Raw genomic sequence first — 27,071 nt, forward strand, 5'->3', positions numbered from 1 at the left:
ATCATGCCCGCAAAACCTTGCAGATTTATCAAAAACTCAGACGCGACTGTCCTCTGCTCTCCTCGTCCCTCCTATTTCCTCTCTCATCTCCGTTGCTCGTGAGACGATGGCTGAGCAATTCTTCGGGACGTGGGATCTCGACGAAAGCCGAAACTTCGACGAATACATGAAGGCAATCGGTGAGGGCTTGTCGCCGTGCGGTTCTGGGTGTGAAGCGTTCGGCTATCCATGTCGGTCGGTTGCCCGAGCAGTTGGAGGGCACAAGCCTCTCAGTGCCGGATTGCCGTGGTAGCAAAATATATCACGGGCCCCGCACTTTCAAGGGCCCCGCGCTAAATGCTTTCAAGCTATCAATTCCGGTTCCGTGATTCTGCACTTGCTCTATTACTATAGTACTAGACCGCCTTCAACTTTTATGAAAGACTGGGTGTTTAAGGTTAGCGATTTATCGTATCGTCTGGCTTTACAGCAAATGAAAAAAATACAATTGCTTTGCTATGCAAGTAAAAAATTCGAGTTTTAATATTGACTCTTTATTTTATTTGATTTAGGGCCACTTTATAACATATGCTACAGGCCCCGGAGGAACAGATATTTATGGATGTATTGTATGTCGAACTTCTTACGCACCCAACCGTGCTAACCGGATGAGCTCGGGAAGGGCAACACACTTTGGAGACGAATTGTTTGATTATTTATCCCACTTATATTCTTCCCAACGACGCTCACGATTATATGTCTATATATCGCAGCAGTATTCGCTGGTACATGGTTAAACGTGTGTGTGTGTGTAACGATTAGCACACTACACTCTAAAGCCGTCTCCCTGCCACTGCGGTGGCAGGTCATGTCACTGGACTCTCACCCTGCAAATTTGTAATTTGGCCAATTTGGGACCCTTTCGACCGCACACATTGGCCTGTACGCTTGCGAATGTCGTCAGGGTGGATTATGTAATGCGTACCTGGTGGTGAAGCAGATGATGACAATAATAAGTTGCGCTACCCCGAGACGCCGGTTCAGCCACAGCCCTGCGGATGCTCGCTCGTGCTACCTGCTGGCAGGAGGCCCTCATCCACTCGCTCGAAAGCCTTGATGGCTGTTTGGTCTCCTCTTCCCACGTGGAACAGACGGTGTTAAAAAAAACACAGGGGCCGTCCATAAATGACGTCACGCACCTAGGGGGAGGGTCAGACATTTGTGACGATGTGACGAGGGGGGCGGAGGGGGGGTGGTGAGGAATGTGACGTCACGTAAAAAAATGCGCAACTTTAAATAAATATAGGTAACACGTTTTACTTAATTAAATAGGCTTTTAAAGAAATTTTGATTTAAAGCTTTCGTGACTGCAGGAATTCATATTCTTGGTTCTTTCGGTAACTTTTAAAGAAATGTTTTCTCCTACAACATCAGAGTGCAGCGCCACATTAAATACGCACTACAATGACAATAGTTTAAAGCGATTTTAAGCATGTTTTATATATTTTGGGGGGGGGGGGCAGAGCTTTTTGACGTCATATTTGAGGGGGGGTCTAACTTTTTGTGATGCCGTGTGACGAGGGGGGGGGGGTCAAAATCGTTCAAAATCGCGTGACGTCATTTATGGACGGCCCCAAAGGTGTATGTGTGGGCACACCCACACTTTACTCCACCACACGTGATCTGGTGAATCCATTTATTGTGATGGGTGGACAGAGGCGGGGGGGAGGGGGCCGGAGGGGATTTGAGAAACTTGCTCCGTTGTTTAAATTGTCGCGCCGAGAGGTAAAAAAAAGTTTAGTTTTCAATTTGTAAATTGAAAACTAAAAAAAAAACTCATTTCTTTCGAACTGCTCGTTGTTGTGTTTAGTTGTGTGTTCTTGCCCGCACCTCTTATTAGCGCGGTTGGCTAACATACGGTGCAAAAGAACTTTAACATACATTCAATCAAACCCCGTGGACTCTGGATTGCAAGTTCCGTGTGCTTAACACCACGGCAGCCTCCACCCTTGCTCGCGCGTGGTTTCTCGAGCGGTTTGTTCGCTCAACCAGGACCCGTTTGCGTGCAGGTGTGGGATTTGCCACTCGCCACGTGGCCGGGATGAGCAAACCCACGACCATCATCGGCGGCAGCGGTGACCGCATCTGCCTGAAGACTCTGAGCACCTTCAAGAACACGGAGGTGGAGCTCCGGCTTGGGGAGCCGTTCGAGGAGACCACGGCCGATGAGAGGAAGGTGCAGGTGAGTTCTCTGTGCTGCACATGGGCCCACGACCCGTTGCCAATGCTGATGATTTTGTAGTGTCAGAGCATCTTCGACGGCTGCCGCCAATCGCCACTGAAGTGGCGGAGACGTCACCACGGCGCCTGTGCCAGGCCAGGTGCACTTTTGAGGCCACGTGGAGTGCCGAACGCCCGCTGACAAGTCAGGGGACAGACCCAGGCACCATGGGTAAACTAACCGAGATGACGGGCAGATGCACCACCTGTGCTCCTCACTGTGCCGACCTGCTGCGTTTGAACCGCCCGGCACTCCACTCGCCGCTGCGAGCGCCGCTCCAATGCCCTCCGTTGTCGTTGGAGAGCGACCGCCTGCAACTTTCCCGTAGCAGCGTCCTTCACGAGCCTTCCTCATGCGCTGTCACACCCTGCCCACATTGCGCTGTCCGCAACGCTGACCGCAGTCCCACGGTTAGCTTCGGCAGCAACCGCACGCCCCCTCTGGAAGCCGGCTTGACAGTGGGAAATTTCCAATCATCAGCCATCTCAGATATGAGCCGGCCAACGATATTCGACAAGGCACCGAAGGGAGCAGGATTGGGGGAACGTTTGAAGAAGGATGAAAATTTAGGCCAATGGAAAAGGAGAAGGATTTTGGTAAAATGTGAGGAGTTGCTTTGAATAAATAATTTCGTCTCTTCACTCTTTGCGTCGTCCCCAGCGATGGAAATGGAATGACATCACGAGGGAGGCGTGGGATATTTTTATTTATTAGGAAGCCACTGGAAGCTATGCACTAGATTGAAATTAATTTTAGAACAGTTTTTTGTGCTTAGTTTTTTGTCCTTCCACCGCACCTCCGATTAGCATGGTTGGCGACGTACGGTACGAAAGAAGTTCAACACGTACACGCATTCGGCTTGAAATCCTGAAATCACCACTTGAAGGCCACCTTCTGGTGCTGCAGTCGAAATGGGGCACGTCTTTTTCAAATTCACCCTGCTCCTCCGACCTCCGTTCACACAGCAGTGGAGATGGGAGCACCCACCGTAATCATTTATTGAAAAAAATTCAACCCGGAAAATGAATCCCTTGGGATGGACATGTCTCGCTCGCAAACAGTGTCCAGGGTGTCAGTTCACACACATAGCGAACATGTAATGACACCTAACGGCACGTACACAACAGTGCACACACATAGCGAACGTGTAAATGACACCTAATGGCACGTATACAACAGTTCACACACATAGCGAATGTGTAAATGACACCTAACGGCACGTATACAACAGCTCACACACATAGCGAACATGTAATGACACCTAACGGCACGTATACAACAGTTCACACACATAGCGAATGTGTAAATGACACCTAACGGCACGTATACAACAGTTCACACACATAGCGAACGTGTAAATGACACCTAATGGCACGTATACAACAGTTCACACACATAGCGAATGTGTAAATGACACCTAATGGCACGTATACAACAGTTCACACACATAGCGAACGTGTAAATGACACGTACACAACATACTCTTACTTTTGTCATTTTGATGACCCACGTCACTCTCGCAAATAAGAATATCCTGGTCCCTTTTGAGTGCTGGTGGCGCCGTGGTTAGCGCACTGAGCTACAACCCTGACGACTCGCGTTTGAATTCTCGCTCACGGTTAAAGTCGGTGGCCAATTTTTTTAAGAATTTATTTTACCAGGTAAGGCCCACTGAGGTTCATAGCTCTCTTTCAGAAGCGACCTGACCACAAATGCTAGCTCAACGAAGTGGCTTATCACGTGAAAATGTATAGCAGCCAAATACTGTACTCGAAATGCATGTTGATTCTAAATGTGGAGGGAAAAACTGGGGGACCCGGAGAAAAATCCATACGACCACAGGAAGAACGTGCAAACTATACATATACAGGCGTCAGGGTCAGGATCGAACCCACGACCTCCTGCATATGAAGCTATGTCATCACTGCCAACACCAACTCCCACCCACAACTCCCATCACCCACCGCTCAACTCTGACCCATATCCAACAAACGTGGGCCCGTTGCCTCCAAACTGTTTGGCCAGCATTGGTTGAAGCAAGCCTGACTGCTCACGATCCACTGAATGTCAAAGTCGGTCCGGATTTTTCTCGTGTTGGAACATTCTGCTATTATGCTCGAGGTCGTGTGGCCGATGGATATGCAAAACATTTTTTTTTTTATTTACGTGGAGTTTCAGTCATGAGCGGCCGGAGGTGCGCGTGAAGAGAAAGGAGCCAGACAGGGGGGGGGGGGGGTTCGCCCAACTCACGTGTGGCTGGGGAACGCGAAAACTGGGACTCGAGTCCTCCAGACGCGCACTGAGCGGTCGCGCCTGCCCCGCCATCACGCGCCGCTCCCGCGCCTGTGCTGTGTGCTACCTCCCAGAGTGTGGTCACCGTGGAGGAGGGGAAACTCGTGCAGGTGCAGAAGTGGGACGGCAAGGAGACGCGCCTTGTGAGGGAGCTCTCAGGACCTGACAAGCTGATCCTGGTACCATATTCCCACCCACAAATCCCACACACAGACATACGCACATACCCACAAACCTAGCCACACCCAACTCACCACAAATCTACCTAGCTATTCACGCCCATTCCTGAGATGCATACTTACATTCATGAATGTGTGATGGGAGTTCAACTCAGGTTATAGTCGACAATAATGCACACTTATAAAAAAACATCCCAATATAGGTTTTGACTTAAAACTTTCGTGACTGCAGGAATTCATATTCTCGGTTCTTTCGGTAAAGGCACGTAAATAAGAAACAAAAATCAAAAGCCAGAAGACCGCTTGTGTTGCGATGCTTTTCATTTAGAGTTTTGTTTTCTATCTATGTGACTTTACCAAAAGAAACAAGAATATCCCAATATAGGACCCCAGAACTTGGGCGGTTGTTGGCACCCGTTTTGGCTGCGTTCCCGCTTGCCTGGTGTCCCGGAATCCTGTGCAAAATAAAATCTGCGATGTTTCGGAATGCAGTTTTCATAAATAAGATACTTTTTTTTATATATTGAGATGTTGTATTTCTCGTTACAGACGTGCACCATGGGCAACGTGGTGGCATCGCGTATCTACCACAGGGCAGCGTAGCTGCTGCACCAGCCAATCACCAACAAGACGCCTGCCCGACCTACCCGAATAGCTATAACCTGCTTACCGCAATCATCCCAATATCGGAGCAGAGGTTTGGGCGACCTTTGTAAATTGAGTGTTACCTTCCCCCCACCCCCTCTCTCTGACGCGAGAGTTTGCTCAGGGTGCTCTTGATTTGGACACCGTTAACATGTTAAATAACAAAATAATCACGTGTCATTCCGGAAAATATTAAATAAGGGGACAATACGCTTCCTGCACGTCCCTCCAGATAAAAAAAAAATTGTAACCAAAGAGGGTTCTTGCCTGTAAACGTTTTACGGTTCACCAAAATATGTTCGAGTAAGCCCGACTGCTGATGAGACATTGCGTGTCGAAACCAGTCCAGAGTTTGTTGAATCAATGCCGCTGAAATGACCGCACTCACAGAAGACCGTGTCGATGATGGAATCTGTAAAAAATAGAATTTTTAAGTGGAGGGGACGCATATGAGGAGGCGGCGAATCGTGAGTTTAGTAATTGTGCCCGGTTAGTAAAGCACTCGTACCCAATCGAGCACAAACTTGAGGAATCCTGCTGCGTAGCATGAACAGAAAATCAAGCTCTGGACAATGCCCTGAAGCCGTCAAAGCCGCAACACCTCGCTATCCTCCGCCGGATCCCAGAAGGACTTCACACCAACAAGGAAACTTAAGTAAAGTGGATACATATGAGACGGTTTTCATGCAATACCAATAGCTCCATTAAACTAACAAACACACTTGCCAGGTTACTGCACACACACACACACGTCTGGCAATGCGTACTGCTGTGGGTGGACGGAAGGAGCGGTTTTTGAGAGATTTTTAGAAACTTTCCCCATTGTTTCAACTGTCAGGCCAGGGGATGGAGTCAAACCACAGACCTCTGAGTGGCAGGTCCAAGTGTGCCGCTAACCACGTCTGACGCATGTGGCAAACCGGTAACCCTTTGTCATTCATGCAGGTTCCATGCAGAAATGCTAAAACAACAAACACTTGAACAACCCTAAATAATTGTCGTTCCTTTAAAAAAAAAAGGTTTTGTGATTTAATTCAAACCAATCGGAGTGTCGTTTGCAAATACAAATGCGAAAATAAGCGATTTGAACAGCGTCTGCAAATGCAACTTTATTATCCCAGTACTGCAGCCCAAAAGCAAATGCAGAACTTATCAAATTAAAATGTTGCACGCGATATTGCAGGAGAATTGCACTGAATGCATTTTTAAAATTCCGGCCACCCCAAAAAATGTTACAGAACAAAATGGCCATAATTTAACACAATATATACCCAACTTATTTCTGCTCTGCACACAATCATTACCCATATCATTAATTGTGGTATCAAATATAACATCTTGCTTACAATAAATTATGTTGGTGTATAAAGACCTGCCAGTCTATAATCGTAGTGTCTGCTTATTTATTCTTACTTATGATCTTCACAAAGGCGCTAATGGTCATCTGCGGTATTGTATATTTATACAAAGTTGCACCGAACTAGGACCCATAACAGAGGATGGTTTGCCAATACACATCTGGCAGTTCACCAGCATTGGTGCAGGCAAAGCCTGACCTACATTTCGATTTAAAGCTTTCGTGACTGCAATGATTCATCTTCTTTGGTTCTTTCGGTAAAGTCACGTAGAATGAGAATAAAATAATAAATCGATAAAATAAAATAACACAATAATATTCTCACGACGTTTCGGCCACAACACAAGCGGCCTTCATCAGGTGAAGGGACGAGACCGCTTGTGTTGTGGCCGAAACGTCGTGAGAATATTATTGTGTTACTTTATTTTATCAATTTATTATTTTATTCTCATTCTACGTGGTGACTTTACCGAAAGAACCAAAGAAGAAGAAAGCCTGACCTGCTGATGTGGACACGGAATGTCAACGCCCGGCCCAGAGCTTGCTTTTTGCGTGGAGCCAATGCTGCCGAAATAATGCACTGCCAAAAAGGGCACATTGGCTAATGGAATGTGCACATTTTATATCTGTTGTATATGGAGACGCGCGTTTATACGTGGAGGAGGAGGTGTACTGACTGCTTATTGACATTCACCAAATGCACCGTTCTGGTCGTAAGTGCAACCTTTCCACAGGAGAAAAAAAAAATAATTCAAAGCAAAAAGGGACGTTTAGAAAGGCAGGCCTGCTTGTTGGACTCAGCTGCTCAGATTGTTGACCAGCTAAAGCCCTCAGTGTGCGCTAATTCAGGAAGCCTTGCCAAGCTCCATCTTCTGTTGGATGGCACGTGTTGAGTGGTAGATGAAGCTGTCGATCAACCCAGCCACTGGATAGGAAGACGGGAGGGGAAGAGACACGGAGGTCAGAAACGAGATGTTAATGTACGAGCCACTGGAGTGTAAGAAATGCTGGGCACGCATAGCACATCATGGCAGAGGTGTCTTAGGAAACGTAAAGTGAAAATTACTGACAGACACCTTAACGTAGAACTGCCGTGGTGCCACGGTTATTGCACCTGAATCGTGATGCAGACGTTGACGATAAAGTCCTATCTCCCGGTACAGCAGTTGAAACAATGGGGTAAAGTGTGGGTATGCCTTCGAGTGGTAGACTAAACACCCGACAGTGTTCGCTCGAATTGGGAGGCCCTTGTCCCAGCAACTGTCCGAGCGAGTATTTGCAGGGCTGCACCTCAGGGTTTTTCTTTTTGCATGCAAAACATTGGCTTGAATGCTGTGATGATATTTAAACGGAACAATGTGCAACTAGCTTTGTTGGTATGCAGCCCGCTAACTCACTCCAGGTCAGTTTGCTCGCTGGCAGGCAGGCAGTCACTTTCTTATCACTCTTGCATTGCCATGGTTACCGTTCCTGTGAAATTCACTCATTGATTCCGCCACTCACGTTGAGGACTCAGTCTACCAGACTGTTTCATCTCATCCGTACTCCGTTCACCCACCGTAATATGCAGGTTGCAACAGCACACTCCCTGACCCACCTACTCACTCCCTCCCTCAACCAATCAGCCAACCGCCCACCCACTCCCTCATTCACCCACTCACTCCCTCATTCCTTCCGTCACCCACCCACTGACTCACTCATTTCCTCACCCACCCACCACACTGCAGGTCACCTCACTTCTCTTTCGGCCTCTTCCCTCGCACCGCTCCCCTTTGGCATTCAATCGGCCACCATCTGGTTACCCGAATCTCTTACACTAGCCTTGCTCAAACCAAGACCTACGTCGGCTCTGCACCCTGCTGCAACTTTGATAGAACGATTTGTTTGTTGCTGGCCGCGTGACACTTTGAACCTGTTCTCAGCAACTAAGTAACAAAAAATTACGTCAAAAACAATCTTCGTTTTGAGTGGGGCTATTGTGAGTGTTTGATGGTGTGTGGGGGGGGGGGCTATTGTTGAGTGTTTGAGTGGGGAGTGAGCAGCACCTGTAAATACGCCCCCCACGATGGCACAGACACCAGTCAGGAAGTGGAGAAACGACCTAGGACGGCACCAGACAGATCATCAGGCAATGCACCTCCTTCCCACACCGGGGAATGTCCACATGTACGCGTGCATCGTCACGTGTCGTCACGTCTCCGCTACGCAAGTGCCAACCGACACCTCCGTGCACCATTGCAAGTTCGACGTTCCCGAACACATCGGGGGATTCATGTTTCAGGCGAAAAACATTTTTTTTGGTTCAAAAATCGCTTCTGACGACGGTGACGACAGAGATGCTGATGTCGCGCCGTGCCCCGAACCGGTTCCTTACCGGTGCTTCTCGGTGAGCCGAACCATCATGGGTGAGAGCTCATATTGGACGAACACGCCGGGCAGCCCCGACTCCACCGATCCACTGCCGATGGCCTTTACATGCTGTGTCACCGAGAACTGATTCGTCCGCACAACCTACCGTGCCACGCACATCACCAACAGCGTCACCCATCACCACCTAGTGCTCCAGAGACCACCAACAGCATCACCCATCAAGACAGGCAGGCATTGTTAACTCGAAACAAGGCGAGTTTTACAACCGAATGTTTAACATGAGATAGTCAAAAGTTATTTTCTGCTCAAATGAGCATTTCATAACCCTGCAGAACCGGTGGTGGATGCTACATATTCCTATGGCAGGGGCAAGTTTACCCATAGGACAACCACTTTGATCTTCCCCACATGAGTTACTCGTGCTATTGAACCCACAGGGAGGGATGTTATGTTGAGTCGATACCAATGCTGCTGAAATTATGCGCTCCCAAAAGGCCATGTGGCCGATGGGATGTGAAAAAAATACATATGTGTAGGGTGAGATGGAAACGATGTGTATGGTTTGCTAATGTATTTTGAATATACAGTATATATGGCATCACTCACCTCCCCATTCACTCGTACATACACAGTTGGAACAATCTTCACGAAATACTGAAACATCATGGAGCCTGCACAGCGCTCACACACAAAGACAAAGACACACCGCAAAGCCTTCATAGATTGTTGGGGCATGTGCCGAGTTAGTTCATAATAACATTGGCACAGTGCAAAATGGGGATGGGTGGCGTGGCCAGGACCATGCAGAGATGCCTTTAATGTGTCCCCAATGTTTATGTATACACGTGGCACAATATACTCATTTAGGGTTAAATCAATCTAGGCGATGTAAATTACTGGTTCAGACACCCTTACTGTTGGGAGTCAGCCACGGCTGGGATGTAATCTCATAGCACAGTGTGCTAACCACTGCACTATCGCTCCCATACACACATTTGTATACATACATACATGCAACAGCCTACCGCATTGCCACGATGCTTGCAACAGGTTAAAACCCATTGAGGCAATCACACGATGTGTGGAAGGCTCACTGACAGGAGATCCCAGAACAGAGCCAGGTGTTATGGGTTAACAGAGTTTGACTTTGCTAACTTTCGGCGTTCCGTTGTGAGCATCGCTGCTCTGCCATCCGTTTCTGTCCGAGAGTCCGACACGTCACATGGACATGCAGAGCATATTGAAGTACGTTTATAAAGCTGAACTGATAATGAAAAGTAACAGAGCAATGTGCATAAAAAATAATGTTTTGAATCAATAGGTACTCCCTCATATGACATGGTTCAGAAACAGCATGGTCATGGACGAAACATGCAAAACAAAAACTGAAAAGTATGCAAAGCATCGAGAGACATGCTTGGAATTACACTGAGAGAGGGACACGTGGACTAAAGAACGTACGCAGGTGAATCACATCGTCCAAAATATTTGTCAAGGTCAGTGGGCTTGGGCAAGGCAAGTCACGGCTAGACGGAACGATGGCAGGTGGTCTAGAAAAATGACGGAGTGCCAGCCGAGGATCGGAACGCGTCCGTGCAGAAGTCCACCGAGGACATGGAGCGATGACATCAGGTCATATATATTTATACAGTTGCTGAGCACAGACCTAAAGGCCAAAAACTTGGGAGACAAATTCAGCCGGGCGTGGTGCTGGCCACCCAAATCCTCATGTGCCGTTCTGGCCTTCATAGGTGCTACTCGCTAACAGCACTTACCCCCTATGGTCTGTTAAGGTCAAAGGGAAGTCCTTGTGTGTGTCCTTGTGTGTTTGTGTTTGTCAAAGCGTGCGCGTGTGTCTTTGTGCGTGAGTAATGGTGGACTTACAGGTGGTCTAAACCTCCCCAACACTTACACGATTAATGTTGCATAAATGCCGTTTGGAGTCTTAGCTCATTTAATTTCTAGAACTGTGTACGCTGTTTTGTACTCAGACCCCTGGCCCCTAAGCAGCTCATATAAATATCAACAGAGAATGCACCTCCTTTACATATCTCCGCACATAAAAAAACACTTTTTTTCCACTTCCCATCGGTCAGATTTTCATAGGCATGGGCGTTCCCCTGCGAGAAATGGGCGCAAAAAGTAGTCACTGGCATTTGAGCGCAGGTTTTATTCCGAGAAGGATACTGGGAATTTCGTGACAAGGTAGGAAAAGCAACTTGGGGGTTGGGAAGAGAGTGTATGTGGGTGAGTGCTGTAAATATGAACAGACAGGATGGGAGTGGTGTCGACTGTCGAGACAAGCACCGGATTGGTCTTTCCGAGTCCGACAAGCAAAGGGAAGAGAAGACCTAAAACCATAATGTGGGACACTGTTACAGGGCAGATATTGCGGGTTGTGCGTTTCCGCACAATAGCTGGGAAATCTTGACCGAGCATAGAACCGTTGGTAGAGAGCTTTTCGCTATGACATCTTGAACTTGCCACTGGAACCTTACCATCCCACTACAATGTCTACGGCCCGATACAAGTAAACTACCTTGCAGTGTAATACTCCCCACCAGGATGAACCATTACTCTAGTGTCTAGATCTCAAGAGGTAGGCAGCAGAGAGCGGGTACACACCACCACCATGCTGATCGATAATTAATGTTCATGTAGGCCTGGCTTCACAACCCAAACCTTATTCCTCCCGTTACAAGTCAACGACCTTCCAGTGTAATTGCTCCCCGCCGGCATGAACCCACCTTCCACCGCAGCCGCGCTCGTCCCATCAAGGGGGTTGACTATGCCTGGATACTCTTGGCCGAAGGACAGATGCTTGATGTGATGCGTCAGGTTGAACTGCACGGGTGAAGCGGTGACGACCTCAGTTAAGTTACGAACAGTGAAAAACTGTGATTGAGCAACGCGGGTAACACAGCGGCACTGCGTTCACCGCTCGCTGCAGAGATTTGTGGTTTGAAGCTGGTATGCCGCCACAGTTAATAGTACGGTGTACGTCAGGGTTGTTGTTAAACTGCAACCGGTAAACAGGTAAGAGCTCTCAAGAGTTACCGGTGCTCAAAGTTAAATATGGGATTACCGTTTCCGGTGGAACTGTTCACAATAAAGGCACCGGTTGGTGACACGTGAACGTACAAACGGCACAGTGGCTTACGTCACCGCACGGCACGTTCAACCTTGCTTCTCGGTTGGAAAGTAAACGGTGCAACCCTTCCAACGCTTGCTTGCTCACACAACTGCTGGAAGCAGGGCCTGCACAAGAGAGAGTTCTAGAATATAATTGGCCTGTGCTTCCTTGTAGGACCATGGCAAGCCTGATGATTTCTCAATTGAATAGGTAAAGATATCGTTTATTGGCAGACATTTTTGTAAATGTGTGTCAATCTACTGAGGTTAGTTTTATTTCATTTTATGCGGTTACCGTTGATGCAAAAACACCAACATTAACCACTCCAGTGTCTAGAATTCAAGAGGTTGGCAGCAGAGAGTGGGGACACACTACCACCATGCTGGTCAATGGGTAATGTGCATGCAGGCCTGGCTCCAACCCTACTTCTTTACTTGACTCAAGGTAAGTTCGGACATTTATGGGAAAACGCCAACCCAAACCTCGCCACAACTTACCTTCTCAGAGCCAAATGTCTGGAGGTCATGGACTGAAAGAAGGGAAACACAAAGGCATCATTACCATTAAAGCAACTGACACAGAGACTTTAATTAGGTTTGTAATGGCAATGCATCACAACTTACAATATAAAAAAACGTGGCCCCTTCTGGAAGTCCACAATTTCAGCAGCAATGGTTCAACACAAGCAAACTCTGGCCCGGTTTTGACTTTCAGTGTCTCGCCAGCAGAGCCAGGCTTTCTTGAACCCATGCTGGTGAACTGCTGATGGACAAAGAAGGCTAAAACATTCTGTTTCCTGAGTTTGTTACACGAGAATGGGACACTGTGAAACAAGATAAAAAGAGGTTTGTCAAAGTGAAAAAAGTGATTTCCTGCACAGCTGACAAGGTGACGATGAATTTTGATTTAAAGCTTTCGTGACTGCAGTAATTCATATTCTTAGTTCTTTCGGTAAAGTCACGTTGAAGGGAAACACAAAGCAGACCTTAAACACGGTAGGACCAACACCTTGGCCGTGGCAGATCATTGTTATAATTCAGTAGGCTCACATGACATTGACTTTTCCAAGACAGAGGTTCTTTGTAAGCCATCTGGCTACCATGAGAGATTCGTTCATGAGGCTATCCACATATACAAGCACAGAGACAATTTCAACCGGGAATATGGATTCTGGCTTAGCAATCATTGGAAAGATTTGATAAACCATTTCAGGTCTTAATTGATTGTTCACGCTTACGGTGGCTTTCAGACAGCATACATTAATTTTTCGTCTCCCCCCTCCTCTTTTCAGAACATAGATGGACTAGTCCTTCTAAATAAACTGCCAAATCGCTGCGCGTGGCGCTAACGTTTTTTTATAAATAAATACATCGTTTAAAAATAAATAAATTTATGCAAACTGACACACCTGATGACGACCGTTTGTGTTATGGTCGAAACGTCGTGAGAATTTGTATTGTTTTATATATATTTTATTATTTCATTGTTTCCCATCAACGTGACTTTACCGAAAGAACTAAGAATAAGGTGACGATGCTCATCTTCCATTTACAGCCCATCACAGTTGTGGAAATTCCATATTCCTTTCGGTAAAGTCACCACCAATGTAGTACTTAGTTTATTAACTGAGAAGGGATGATGTGCTGGGTCAAACCGCCCCAACAAGTATATGGGCTTGATACCTTCCAATTGCGATCCAATTTCTCTGCCGTTGAGCCACCTGGCCCGGATTTAGATACTAATGAGAAATGTAATTAATTTGCATATTTAAATTACGTGTAAGATACAGGATGGATGGATACAGTGATGGTGACGGGTAGGTGAGGGTGGGGGGGGGTGTCTCACCATGTACGTGAGCCTGCTGGAAACTCTTTCCCGGAGCAAAGTGGAAGTTCCCGGCAACCTGTGGAAAAGATGTTGCACAGTTTTTAACATCACTTGACCTGGACCGAAGGTTATACGTACACTTTCCATTGCAATGGGGGCCTAAGAAGCCACGCAAAAAAATTAAGGACTTAATCCAATTTTGGCTCGTAGGAAGAGCGAGCGGCTCGCAGCAACTGGAGGGACTCGGCTGACCAGATTGACCGATTGAGCTGTGTTCAACCACCACAATGCAGGTCACAACAACTGCCATTCACCACTTCTTCTTCTTTCGTATGGCTGATTCAGATGAATAGCAACATCTACAATTTTACATTGATGTGGTCAAGTCAGATAACCGTGTCAGGAGCAGCGGAGTGTATCGCTGTCAAATCTCATTTGTATTTGTGGATCAGGCATTGTGTCGCTTAATGATGTATGGTCTCATATTCTTGGTTCTTTCGGTAAAGTCACGTAGAAGGGAAACAATAAAATAATAAAAATATTAAACAATATTATTTTATTATTATTATTTTATTGTTTCCCTTCTACGTGACTTTACCGAAAGAACCAAGAATATGAATCCCTGCAGTCACGAAAGCTTAAATCAAGATGTATGGTCTGTTCTGGATGACCAGTCGCACATTGAACAGTTTCTAATTTTCCATTTGTGCCAACATCTGCGATAGTTTACGCAAATGCAGTTTAGGGTGGACCATGAGCTTTGTGGAAGGTCAAAATCAGGGATCTTCTGCGTTGGGTCTTTCACAAAGTGTTAGTTTGTGAGTTGGGCATCAACAAGCCGAGTGTGACTATTCCTGGTGCATTCACCACTAAGTGGTGGTGACATCACCAAGGGCCACATGAAGCGTCAAAGGCTTGCGAGCCGGTCATGGATACACACCCAGGGGCCATGAGTTTGCTGACCACTGTGCCAATTGTGCTGAGTTTTAGCCGCCTGGCGCTCCGCTCCCTTGTTGTTGTTGTTGGAGGGTAACTGCTTCCAACTGCCCAGTAGCGTCCTTCACGAGCCTCCTTCACAGCCCGAGCTGCACTCGTTTAGCCCCCTCTATCCGGACAAACAAAAGCTGCTCAAGCTGCTTGGGCATAAGTGGCTGGGCATGCAGGCCAGGTGACTCAGCTAATGCACCCTTGACTGCTCACTGATGGGAATGTGCCCAGATCATTCAAGGATTTGGGAGCTCTTCACACAATCCAGCCTCGTTAAACCCAGGAATATCCGTAGGCAGGCCAGCCTGAATGTTTCAAACCAGCGCAGATGTTCCATTACAGAGGTTCACATTTCGCAAGCCTAAAAGGTAAGGCATAACTGTGGCCAAGAAGACCCGAAGCTTCGTGTGGAGCGACAGACCAGGTCACTTCCACACAGCATCACGTAGCTGATGAAAAGGAAATGCCACTCGACTAATTTTAAGCGAGACATCTGATGCCAAACCAGAGCTGTTCATAAGCACACTACCTAGGTACAGTAACTTAGATTTTGGTTCTCTTTGGTAAAGCCACAAAAGAACCAAAGAGTAATTCCTGCAGTCACGAAAGTTTCTAAACAAGTTTGTACAGGAACTTCTCCACTCTTTCCATCACTCATGGGGAGTTGAAGGGGTGGAGTGTTTAATAACACAAAGTACCCAGGCAGGTGCTTAGTTTTGGTGGGGCAGATGGTAAGGCCCCACCTCTTCTTGGCAAGCTCCAGGTTCAGCAGCAGCGCCTCCAACTCCTCCTCTGAGTGAGCAGCAATTACCAGATCATCGGCATACATAACACTGTTGACCAATAGGGAGCCATACCTTCACTGCACCCAGGCATCGATCAGCCTCCCATTGTATCTGTGCCACATGGAAATTCCTACGGTACAGCTATTGAAGGCTTCACGAACTACGTGGTCGAAATAGATGTTAAATAATATGAGAGCCAGAGGATATCCCTGTCGAACCCCAAAGTGAACAGGGAATGGCTCCGACTCCCGGCCACGTAGTTTTACCCGGGCCTACTCACCATCACAAAGGTCCTTAATTATTGCGAGCAGAGAGTCAGGGACTCGAAAAACAACCCAGAGCCGAGGCCTACTGATAGTATCATAGGTCAATAGCTGAACCTCCAACTCCTTATAAGCAGCCTTTCACAAACCCTTCTCTCTCGTTCTGCCCTCACACTGCTGTCACTTCAGAATTCCCTCCTATCGTCTCTTTCTTCCCAAAGCTATTATAATAATAGCTTTGCTCAATTCAAGAAAAGCATGAACCCTTATTATCTATTGCAACATGACAAGTGCTGTTTGATGTAGGCCTCTTGAAAATGTTGGCTTTTGGGCCTGGTGCTCAGCAACTGTATTTATATGCACAGTAGACTCTCGGTTATCCGCGTGTGGTTTATCCGATTTGCGGATTCACTGGGCACCTGAGATTTTGACGTAAATTAATAACTCATGGATTTTCCCTTAAGCCCAAATTAATAATCTAAAAACAGTTATACATTGCTATTCTTGGAAATGTTTATTACAAGTCACGTGCTTCGATTAATCCAAAATCCACGTGATCGCCTCTACAGTACAGTAGTTGCCATATATTTACAACAGAGTTTGATTGATGTTGATTGGCGTGGCTCTGCTATCATCCACTTAGTAGGCCAAGTCTTCTGTACAGCAGCAGGGAAGTGTTATCGCGTGCATCGATCAGTCGATCGTTGTATTTGTTCTTAATTTATACCTATATTAATGGTTTTTAGCATAGACATCTGTGTAAAATGGATATTATTGGATTATCCGCGATTGTGAATTATCCGCGGCTGTTTTCACCATCATTATCACGGATAATCTTGGGACTGTGTTTATTATTTTAAAAAAATAAAATTAAAACTGTCTCTGGGTAGCTGACCTTGTTGACCTCCAGGAAGCCGTAGATGCGGCAGCCCTCCCCAGCCTGCTCCTTCATCTTGTCCGTGAAGCCCTCGCGCCGGCACTGCTCGATGGAGTCCGGGTTCTTGAAGGCCCAGCCCTTGAGTCGGTACGCCTCCCGCACGTCGTCGCACGAGTTGCAGCAGCTACACACGCAGCCACAGACAGCCGACCCCACCCCCATGTGTAGCCCCAGCAACACCAATCTATGGGAGGCCCTCGGCCGGTTGTTGGTCGCGAGCGGGAATCTGGAACTTGGCTCGATGGGTCTGCGGCAAAGTTGTGCTAGCCACTGTGCCACCACTCCCCACACGCACATGCAAACGTGTTTGTGTCCCCACAAGAATATGCATAGAAAAGACAAAGCTCACCTGAGGAGCTGCCATGGTGTAATGGTTAGCACAATGGAGTTGCAATCCAGTGGTCGACTGTTCGATCCCATGTCGGTGAGAGCTGATGAGGCGTGTGTGCAGGTGTGTGCACGTTGAGGCTGACACTTCACGTGGCCTCAGGGTGCACATAGCCTGGCACAAGCGTCGTGGTGACGTCACCGCCACTTAGTGGTGAATGGCGGTTGTTGTTGTTGTTGCATGTTGAGGCGTGGGGAGCAGTGGTGTCGCGGTTATAGCGTGCTGCACTATGAACCTGGCAACCCGTGTTCGATTCCCCGCTCACGGTCTACAGTTACGATTATCTGAACCAGTGGTGGGCCTCCCCCTAGGTCGACTCAGCCTCAAATGAGTACCTGGTGCAATGTGTAAACATTGCCACTTGGGGAGACAAAGGCAGTTGAGCGTGGAGCCGGCCACCCACCCACCTCACGTACCGTGCCGGCCCTTCATAGGTGCCACTCGCTAACAGCAAATGCCCCAACAGCTTGTTAAAGCTAAGGTGGTGGGGCAGGATGTTTGTCTTTGGCGAGGCGCAGTGACGAGGGGGTGAGTGGTGACGAGGCGAGTGCGCCGACGCCGTTCCCTCACAGCATGGCTGGCGTCTCGGCCCCGTAGCAGCTCTCGCACCGATCCGGGTCCAGTTCGCCCGTCTCCACTGGCGGCGCCTCCTCCAGCTTCCCCACCTCTGCAGTATCGACAAACACGATGGAACTGTCGACGGTTATGCCAAGCTGTCTCCCCGTTGTTCATGTGAACTGTGGCTCTTCGGCACACCCCCCCTCCCCACTATAAACGACTCGCGCGTACGACTCGTGTGTACGTATTGGAGGAGCGGGGGGAAGGACAGCAAACTAAACACAAAAAGCAGTTTAAACGAAATTACGTTTTCAATCTTGATGATTTAAACGTTGCGTATCTCCAGTGGCGTCGTGGCGATCAGCAAGGTATTCTGGTTCATTTGTAGCAAGCACTTTGTGTTTGTAGTGACTCCGACCTAGTCTCAGTTGCGTTGGGATGCTTCTCGATTCCCGGATTTGCGAGCTGCGCGACGGGCTCTAACGGGCTCGCGTTTTGTTAAAATAAAATAAAAAAAAAACCTGCGATCTTCAGTCCAAAGAAAATAGCTGCCTAACGGCCCCCCTTGCGTGAAGAGCAGAAGAGGCGCGCTCTCGCTCGGACGCAGCTGCTTCAACGTGGAACCGTCTCCCAGACAGACACACACCCTACACAATGTGCCGCCAGTCTCAACTGATTTACACTTTCAATAAAAAAATCTCACTCCCCACAACATTTAGAGCTGTTACAGCTAGAGTATATTGTACATGAACCGGCGGTGTACACCGCTTAATTACGTATTTTTTTTGACTGGGTGTGATATTCACTGAATGCATTCCATATAAGAAATCGAATAGAAGTGTTAGTACGTGTTATTACCTATTTGCTATATCGACACCCTGGACACCCTTGCCAATGAGATGTTTAATCTCAAGACATTTTACAAATGAAACACGATTTAAAATGTTGACCACGCCACTTCACGATATAGTCACCCATGTCGCGCTAGGGGTCAAAGCACAGTGTGGTAAACATGACATATTTCAAGAACATTTTTTTTGACCAGATGAGAACTTATGAGACCAGGATGAGTCTGATTGGCCAGTGACTACTGGCCACCCTGACACATACAATCAGAGGGTAATCGTTGAATCACTACCACGGTTACCTGCAGATTAGGGAGGGTAGTCCAAAACGTGGGACTCTTGCCATGTACAAAAGACTCCTCTGCGGTGGTGACGGTGGTGACGGTGGCTCACTGTGCTTCTCTTTCGACGTGAGTGAGGGGCTGGCTTTCTGGGTGGTGGGGGTGGCTCAACGTGTCTCTCTGCACCATTACAGGCTGGCTGTCTGGGTGGTAAGGGTAGTATCACCGTGTCTCTCTGTACAGTGAGGGGCAGGCTGTCTGGGTGGTAAGGGTAGTATCACCATGTCTCTCTGTACAGTGAGGGGCAGGCTGTCTGGGTGGTGAGGGTGGTATCACCGTGTCTCTCTGTACAGTGAGGGGCAGGCTGTCTGGGTGGTAAGGGTGGTATCACCGTGTCTCTCTGTACAGTGAGGGGCAGGCTGTCTGGGTGGTGAGGGTGGTATCACCGTGTCTCTCTGCACAGTGAGGGGCTGGCTGTCTGGGTGGTAAGGGTGGTATCACCGTGTCTCTCTGCACAGTGAGGGGTTGACTGTCTGGGTGGTAAGGGTGGTATCACCGTGTCTCTCTGTACAGTGAGGGGCAGGCTGTCTGGGTGGTAAGGGTGGTATCACCGTGTCTCTCTGCACAGTGAGGGGCAGGCTGTCTGGGTGGTGGGGGTAGCTCACCGTGTCTCTCTGCACAGTGAGGGGCAGGCTGTCTGGGTGGTGGGGGTAGCTCACCGTGTTTCTCTGCACCTTGAGCGACAGGCTGGCCATCTGGGCTCAGTCGCTGCTTGTACACGTTGTGCGAGACGTCAATCTGCTGCTCCCCGGACACATCCATCGAGTCGATGCTCAAGACTGCGAATGTGACAAACACAAATGGAACGTTTCCTTGTCAAATGACAATTTCAGCCGTCTCATGGTCTGCCTGGCATGTTGATAATATGTGGGTGTTATGGTGGCGAGTGGGCGCTACGGTGGCGAGATGTTAACTACTTAACCTGGTATGCAGGAAGTCGTGGATTCGATCCCAACTCTTGACGCCTGTATACCTTGAGTTTGCATGTTCTCCCTCCACAATTCGAAACATGTGCTCAGGGTACTTTGCAGCTATATACATTTGTGGCCAGGACACTTCTGAAAAATGAGCTATATAGCTCAGTAGGCCTTAACCTGGTAAAATAACAAGTTTAGTTCAAAGTTTAGTTTCATGTCGCGATACAGTGAGACAGTTAGGGCAGGTTGATACGCAAATGCGTCGCTTTGAATAATGCAGGGAACTGTGAGGAGGTCAAGAGGTGTATTGCTTTGCTAAGGCAGGTTTTTTTTTGTTATGGGCTACGAACACCGCTATCGAAGAGAATAGAGGTAAGTGTGAGCGTAAAGAAAAGCGCATTTGAGGTGGGAGTATAGATCAGAGCTGGACCCTAAGCAGCTTAAAAAAAAAGAGATGATGGCATTTGAGCATAGGTGCCCCGAGACAGACGCTGGGGAACTTTGCGGCGAGACAGGATGAGGAGCCACGCACAGGTCCAGAAGAGAGCGTGGCACCATGAGTGCTGGAGATGTGATGGGGGGAGAGCCAATTGCCGAGGTAGGCATTGGAGCACCCTCCACGAGCCTGGCAACTAACGGAGGCGATGATTGTGATGATCGCGTGGCCAATGAAGAGCAACTACTGCGACGGAGTTGTAATTGAGCCATTCAATCGCTTTTTCTGAGAGTTGGTGAACTGCAGATACACTGCCTTAAAATGTACATCTGAGGCAGTGGCAAGTTATATGGAACATGGCTTGGTGCTCGTCGTTGCAGTCACGCAAAGGAGAATCTTTTATCGTCCAATTGTGCATTAGGCATCCGTACCGTGGGGAAGATAAGACCTAAAGCCAGATGCGGGGATACTGTCACAGCATATATTGTGCGTTGCATGTCTACTGTGCAGCATCTGCTATAACTGCTGAAGAGAAGTGTTGGTAGCAAAGTGTAGTGGCATTAAGGGCTTTGGCCAAATGACTGATGGATTAATGATGGCTTTGGTGGTGAATTGCTTGGTGACGAGGAGCATATGTTTTACAGGATGTTAATGTATGAAGTACCTAATCTGCAGAACTCGCGGTGGCTAGGAGATGTTAACTACCTCGCCTGGCATACAGGAGGTCGTGGGCTCGATCCCGACCCCGACGCCTGATGGATATTTTCAGTTTCCACGCTCTCCCCATGGTTGTGTGAATTTTTCTCCGGGTCCTCTGGTGTTTCCCTCCATGTTTAGAAACAAGCGTTTTAGAGTATAAATTTCTACATGATAGCCCAATTGGTTGTTGTGTCATCTGTGGCCAGGTCGCTTCTGAAAAAGAGCTGTATAAGCTCAATGGACTTTACCTGGTAAAATAAAATATAGTTTAGTTTTAGTTTATAATGCCACTCGCCAACCTGATGGATGCAGTCAGCGGGAGTGAAAGGCTGCGTGTGGCCTTGAGTGAGCACTCATGAGTCAATGGACAAAGTGGCCAAGGAGATGCTTACAGGCACAGGCCATGTGTGGAAACGTGATGTCCATATTAATTCGGAGCTTCTCCCCACGCGTCGTGTCCACGAACAACTCCGGATAAACCTGCAGGCAGCCGCAAGGCAGTGGACAAACACAACACAAGTCAATAGGAGGCCTGGACATGGAGCGTAAACCCCGGTTAGCTGAACTAATTGGGAGAGCCCTGGTCCAGCTGGCAGAAAGAGATGTTAATTGGGATTTCAATTAATCTCTTAACAACAAAAAAACACAACAGCAACCCTGTGAACTGTACAATATGAGTGTGGCTAAATAATATATTGTGTGTGGTGTGTTATGGTATGCTGTATACTGTCGTGAAGTACGTCGATTAAAGGATACGCCGCTCTCCCCCCATCCCCTTGAACTCGACCACTCCTCCCCTATTCCCCAAAACCCTCCCCTACCACTCCACCCGGACATCCCCCACAACCCCTCCCCCACTACAGGAATCCCCCGCTATAAGTTACCGCAGTACGCAACGTTTGGTATATACGTTGTTGATTAATTAGGGAACATATTTCCTTACATGTGTAATGTTTTGCAAAAGCGTTCTTTAAAAAAAAATAGCATTTCTTTTTGCAGGAACACACGCTATGAAAGCAGACTATTTTTCAACATAATATCGTAATGTCGTACTGTGCACGTATAGTGCGTAACACCGTAAATCCCTCCACCCAGTGGAGGGATTTACCTCCTCGTGGAGGACAGAAGTTGGACTCGACAGTGTGGAGGAGTCGAACATATTAGAGTTGCTTGATTCTAATAGTGAGGGATCTGTCAAATGAGGACCTAACGTAGCTGGAACAACAACGAATATGAGGAAGAGAATAATGAAAAAATCCCACCCCCACCATGAACATTAACTTCAATAAGATTGTCAAGAGGCTTTTATTCATCGGGAAGCAGCAATGGACATCCTCAGAGAGGATGACCCAAACAGAGGATGCAGCTCTAGAGTTAACAGGACATTAAACGGTGGCCATCACTACTACAAGGAGCTGTACCAGCAGAGGAAGAAAAATGCTGGCCAGCTGTCTTTGAACAGGTTTTAAATGCTCTGCATTCCTGTGGCTCCAGCTTCATCGTTGGATGAAGAGGCAGGTGATCCTGCCCCTTCGTCTGCTTAACTCAACCACTGTTCACTCAAAGAGGGCTCGATCAGCAAAGTTATTCAAGAAACTCTGATAAGTTTGAACAAATTATTCGTATTTATTATTCGTTAAAATTTATTTAAACTTATAATATGTATTTTTTTTACACTTTAAGATAGTCACACATTTTTTTTCTAAAAATGTCAGCTAGGTACGCAACCCCTGATTTTAACATTATGTCTATGGGAAATTAGAATTGGCTTTAAGTTATTTAGAGTTATGTACAATTTCCCAGGAACGCATCCATTGTGCATTACAGGAAATTCCTGTACTAATGTATTACTTTAAATGTATTTGATACCACTTCAACACGATGTTTTCCACACTGTATACAATTTAACAGGTTCTAGTGTGTTGTATCATATATTTTATTTTCATATGCAATTTACTTTATTATATGTACACTATATTCTTACATTTAAAAGACATTCTAGAATGTTTTTTTAATTCGCCTAAAACCTTGTCCGGCTCAGTGTGAATTTCAACTCGGCAGAATTTTCTGTATATTAGGCCTGTGCACTGGGTGGGCTATCCCTGTTTGATGTTACAGTACTATACTGCTTGTTATCCATTCAGGATGCACAGATTGTAGCAGCTAGTTGTAGTCACGGTAAAAGTGTCTTCATACGAAACTGGTGACTAAACTTCGTGCTAGGTTAAATTGGTTCAAAGTAAAAACATGATTTCCTGCTCAAATGAGCAGCATTAAGGTGGTGCTCATATTCTGTTTACAGCCCTGAGCCATTTGTGGACGTTTGACATTACTATGGCGGGGGCAAGTATATTCATAACACAACCACTGTTCTTGATTTAATTTCCCCCAAACAAACTGGGACTCATTTTATCGACTCCATCCACAACCAGGATTTGAACTCAAACTTTTAATTGAAAGCCGCTCACCCTACCATTGAGTTGGATTTGCTAGTTTACTTTATGCAAGGAAAATGCTGTAGTCATACTGAAACCACAGCATAGTGGAAAATGTGTGAAAGGAGCTGTGAGGGATCTAAGAACGCGAAGAGTCAAGGAGATATGATGACACCTTGGCAGTTTTCCTGCACGTCTCACCTCCTTGCTCATGTAGAACTGAAGCTCCGACACGAACAGCAGCAGGATGATTACGGCACTCACCAACGTCACTGCCAACACAGAGACAAAGATTCCCTGTGTGGCCGACACAAGCTGTTGCCGCAAGTGCTATTAGCGAGCGCCTATAAAGGTTAACGCAGCACACGAGGAGGTGGTGTGCCCAGTAAAATTGCCTAAACACCTTTCTCTCCCAGGTCATGATGTTTACACCCTGTACAAGGTATTCCTTCAGATGTTCATCACTGATGTTGGCCGTGGACGGGAATCAAACTCGGGTGGCCGAGCTCATTGCGCAGACTACTGCGCCACCGCTCCCCACTGCCATGAAAATCACAATATCGGTATGCATCAGGCAGGGCCAATTAACTCATTGATCCCTGCAGCTGTTGAATAACCCTATGAGAAATCTTATATAGCAGGATTCCCCTTTATATCATGTTAACAATATATCAAACTATCCAGCAGTGAACCATCCTATTTAATGTACAAAAATTGTTACTGTTTTAAGGTCAATCATGTAAAAAAAAATTAACAGAACATGCCTCCTTCCAAATTTGCCAATCCACAAAAAAAACGATTCACATCTTCCACCAGCCTTGTTGGGAGTGCATTATTTCAGCAGCATTGGCTCAACACAAACAAACTCTGGAGTTGTTCTGACATTGTCTAGTCAGCAATCTTGCTTGAACCAATTCTTGTGTATAGACACCAGCATTAGTTAGACATGGGTCCTAGTTCATACCTGGTTATGTCCAGGTCCCCTAACTCTTAAACTGAATATCACCAGCCATGATCTACCCACTGCGAGCTGAATTTTTCTTCAAACCATCGTCATCAATCATGGTCACTCACATATTTGTTGTTCCATTTAATCAATTCATATTGTCCCAGTGTGGTGAAGTGTGGTCAAAAGCACCCCCACGACTGATAGATACACAGCGTGCGGAGGGCCTTCACCGAGTAGTGGATCGAAAAAGGGCCGTCAAAAGTCAGTGACATCCTGCTCACGTGGGCGTTGAGGCTTTATTCATCTGCATTCATCTCCTGTTTAAAGCCCCAAGACAGTAGTGGCTCTGAGGCGAGTCTATCCACGGATCATGCACGGCCGAAATCCTCCGGCAGTAGGGGACATCCATTTAGTACGTACGCATGGAGGGGGGAGGTTAACCCAAATGCGTACGCTACTGACAATGTACATACGCATAGGAAACGGGGGTGAAGCCTCGATAATATAATTTGTCTACATTGGCCTTCAAATGAGCCACAGTTCAGTGTCTCCAGCTGTCAGACAACAAGTACTAGCGTGAGAAGTGGGACTGTGAGAGAGGTGTCACTCATATGTCACCGTACCCCTGACTGCAGCTATCACGCAGCTCAACAAAATCAGTGGCCAAGGTACACCAACTTAATTATTTAATGCAGCCGGCGGTGAACTATCTGTTTGCTTACACGCGTTAATATTATTCATCCTTCATCGTTTCTGCGTGGATTAAATATCGACCGTTATATAGGCGGTGGGAAGGGGTCAAGATTTGAGATTTTTTTTTTGCTTACGAACTCAATGGATGGCCCCTGGATGCCACCAATTGTGCTCGCCACTGTGCCAACTCGCTGCGTTTTAACCGCCCGGTGCTCTGCTCGTTGTTGTGAGCGTCGCCCCTCTGCCCACCGCTGTTGACACGGTCATGTAAATACTTTGTTATTTCACTACACTTGTAATTGATACCTAAATTACATTGGCCAGGTGGCTCTGCATGGCTTCTGTACTGAAATTAGGCGCTGCATCAACGCTCAAAAGCGAACAGGAAACCGCTTTGCCTTGATATTTCAAATGTTTGTGTCACTACGTCGTTTCTACGTGTCGGTGGATACCCTGAACACCCTTGCAAACGAGATAGTCCATCTCACGACATCCGTGATGCAGGTGAAAGCATTTAATTACAAAAAAATATTTTAATATTAAAAGCGCGAGGGCCCATGTTCCGGGGAGTCCCTGCCCCGCCGCCCAGGAGGCGCCCTCGCGGGCAGCGCGCTCAGGCGAGCCAGGAGGCTCCGCGGACTCACCCGCGGCCCTCCCTGCCCCGCCGCCCAGGAGGCGCCCTCGCGGGCAGCGCGCTCAGGCGAGCCAGGAGGCTCCGCGGACTTACCCGCGGCCCCGCCGCTCGTCTTCACGCGGAAATCCTCGAGCGGCTTCGCGTACGCGTCCAGGTGGCGCAGCCGCGACAACATGGCGAGGCCCAAACGACAGCCGCCCGGCTTTCTCTCGGTCTTTACCGACAGCCGCGAGCTGAGCCCTTGCCCCTCACGAACGAATACCACACGAGCCCAAGGAGCCTTGATGACACCAACACCACCACTACCACCAACTACCGCCACCACCACAAAGATCCCCCGTGTAGCCTCAACAGCACTTGCCCCTACAGACTGTAGGGGCAAGTGCTGTTAGCGAGCAGCACCTATGAAGGCCGGTAACGGTACACGAGGGGGTGGGTGGCCGTGACCACGCACAGTCACTGTTGTCTCCCCAGTGGCGATGTTTACACACCGCACCAAGTACTCATTTGAGGCTGAGTCGACCTAGGGGAGGCCCGGTTCAGATAATCGTCACCGGTGTTGGTCGTGAGCGGGAATCGAACCCGGGTCGCCAGGTTCATAGCGCAGCACAGCGCTAACCGCTACACTATCGCTCCCCACTACAACCACTACCACAACAACAACCACTACCACAACAACAACCACCACAACAACCACTACAACAACCACTACCACCACCACTACAACAACCACTACCACAACCACTACCACCACCACTACAACAACCACAACCACTACCACCACAACCACCACTACCACCACAACAACCACTACCACAACAACATCCACCACAACAACCACCACAACAACCACCACCACTACAACAACCACTACCACCACAACAACCACAACAACAACCACTACAACAACCACCACAACAACCACCACCACTACAACTACTACCACCACTACAAGAACCACCACAACAACCACTACCACCACCACTACAACAACCACTACCACCACAACAACCACTACCACCACCACTACCACCACAACAACCACTACCACTACAACAACCACTACCACCACCACAACAACAACCACCACCACAACAACCACCACCACTACAACAACCACTACCACCACTACAACCACTAC

At 47.6% G+C, this 27,071-nt stretch overlaps 2 protein-coding genes across 2 annotated transcripts; one reads left to right on the plus strand and one right to left on the minus strand.

Annotated features, from left to right (window-relative positions):
* On the plus strand, window positions 1-6,762 carry LOC116957813 (fatty acid-binding protein, heart-like). The gene is made up of 4 exons (XM_032980201.2): window positions 1-179; window positions 2,049-2,221; window positions 4,627-4,731; window positions 5,281-6,762. The coding sequence occupies exons 1-4, from the start codon at window positions 107-109 to the stop codon at window positions 5,332-5,334; spliced, it is 405 nt and encodes a 134-aa protein (XP_032836092.1). The 5' UTR covers window positions 1-106; the 3' UTR covers window positions 5,335-6,762.
* LOC116957812 (endoplasmic reticulum-Golgi intermediate compartment protein 3-like) lies at window positions 6,460-26,712 on the minus strand. Its single transcript, XM_032980200.2, has 13 exons — window positions 26,024-26,712; window positions 23,856-23,926; window positions 21,612-21,699; window positions 19,827-19,946; window positions 17,994-18,090; window positions 16,994-17,159; window positions 14,082-14,139; window positions 12,734-12,765; window positions 11,851-11,947; window positions 9,710-9,774; window positions 9,108-9,244; window positions 8,779-8,834; window positions 6,460-7,658 (listed from the first exon to the last, which is right to left on the minus strand). The coding sequence occupies exons 1-13, from the start codon at window positions 26,103-26,105 to the stop codon at window positions 7,579-7,581; spliced, it is 1,149 nt and encodes a 382-aa protein (XP_032836091.1). The 5' UTR covers window positions 26,106-26,712; the 3' UTR covers window positions 6,460-7,578.
* Between the last annotated feature and the right edge of the window lie 359 nt (window positions 26,713-27,071).

Source organism: Petromyzon marinus, chromosome 43, assembly GCF_048934315.1.
Source record: "Petromyzon marinus isolate PM22_M1 ecotype Great Lakes invasive population chromosome 43, UKy_Petmar_22M1.pri1.0, whole genome shotgun sequence".
NCBI lineage: Eukaryota > Metazoa > Chordata > Hyperoartia > Petromyzontiformes > Petromyzontidae > Petromyzon > Petromyzon marinus.

What these genes read in the sequence shown, in the direction of transcription:
- LOC116957813 (XM_032980201.2), top strand. Translation starts at nt 107, where the DNA reads ATGGCTGAGCAATTCTTCGGGACGTGGGATCTCGACGAAAGCCGAAAC. An exon ending in CGAATACATGAAGGCAATCG is followed by an intron (nt 180 to 2,048) that starts GTGAGGGCTTGT and finishes GTTTGCGTGCAG; the next exon opens with GTGTGGGATTTGCCACTCGC. An exon ending in CCGATGAGAGGAAGGTGCAG is followed by an intron (nt 2,222 to 4,626) that starts GTGAGTTCTCTG and finishes GCTACCTCCCAG; the next exon opens with AGTGTGGTCACCGTGGAGGA.
- LOC116957812 (XM_032980200.2), bottom strand. Translation starts at nt 26,105, where the DNA reads ATGTTGTCGCGGCTGCGCCACCTGGACGCGTACGCGAAGCCGCTCGAG. An exon ending in AGACATTTGGCTCTGAGAAG is followed by an intron (nt 11,948 to 12,733) that starts GTAAGTTGTGGC and finishes TCACCCGTGCAG; the next exon opens with TTCAACCTGACGCATCACAT. An exon ending in CGTGGGGGGCGTATTTACAG is followed by an intron (nt 7,659 to 8,778) that starts GTGCTGCTCACT and finishes CTTCCTATCCAG; the next exon opens with TGGCTGGGTTGATCGACAGC.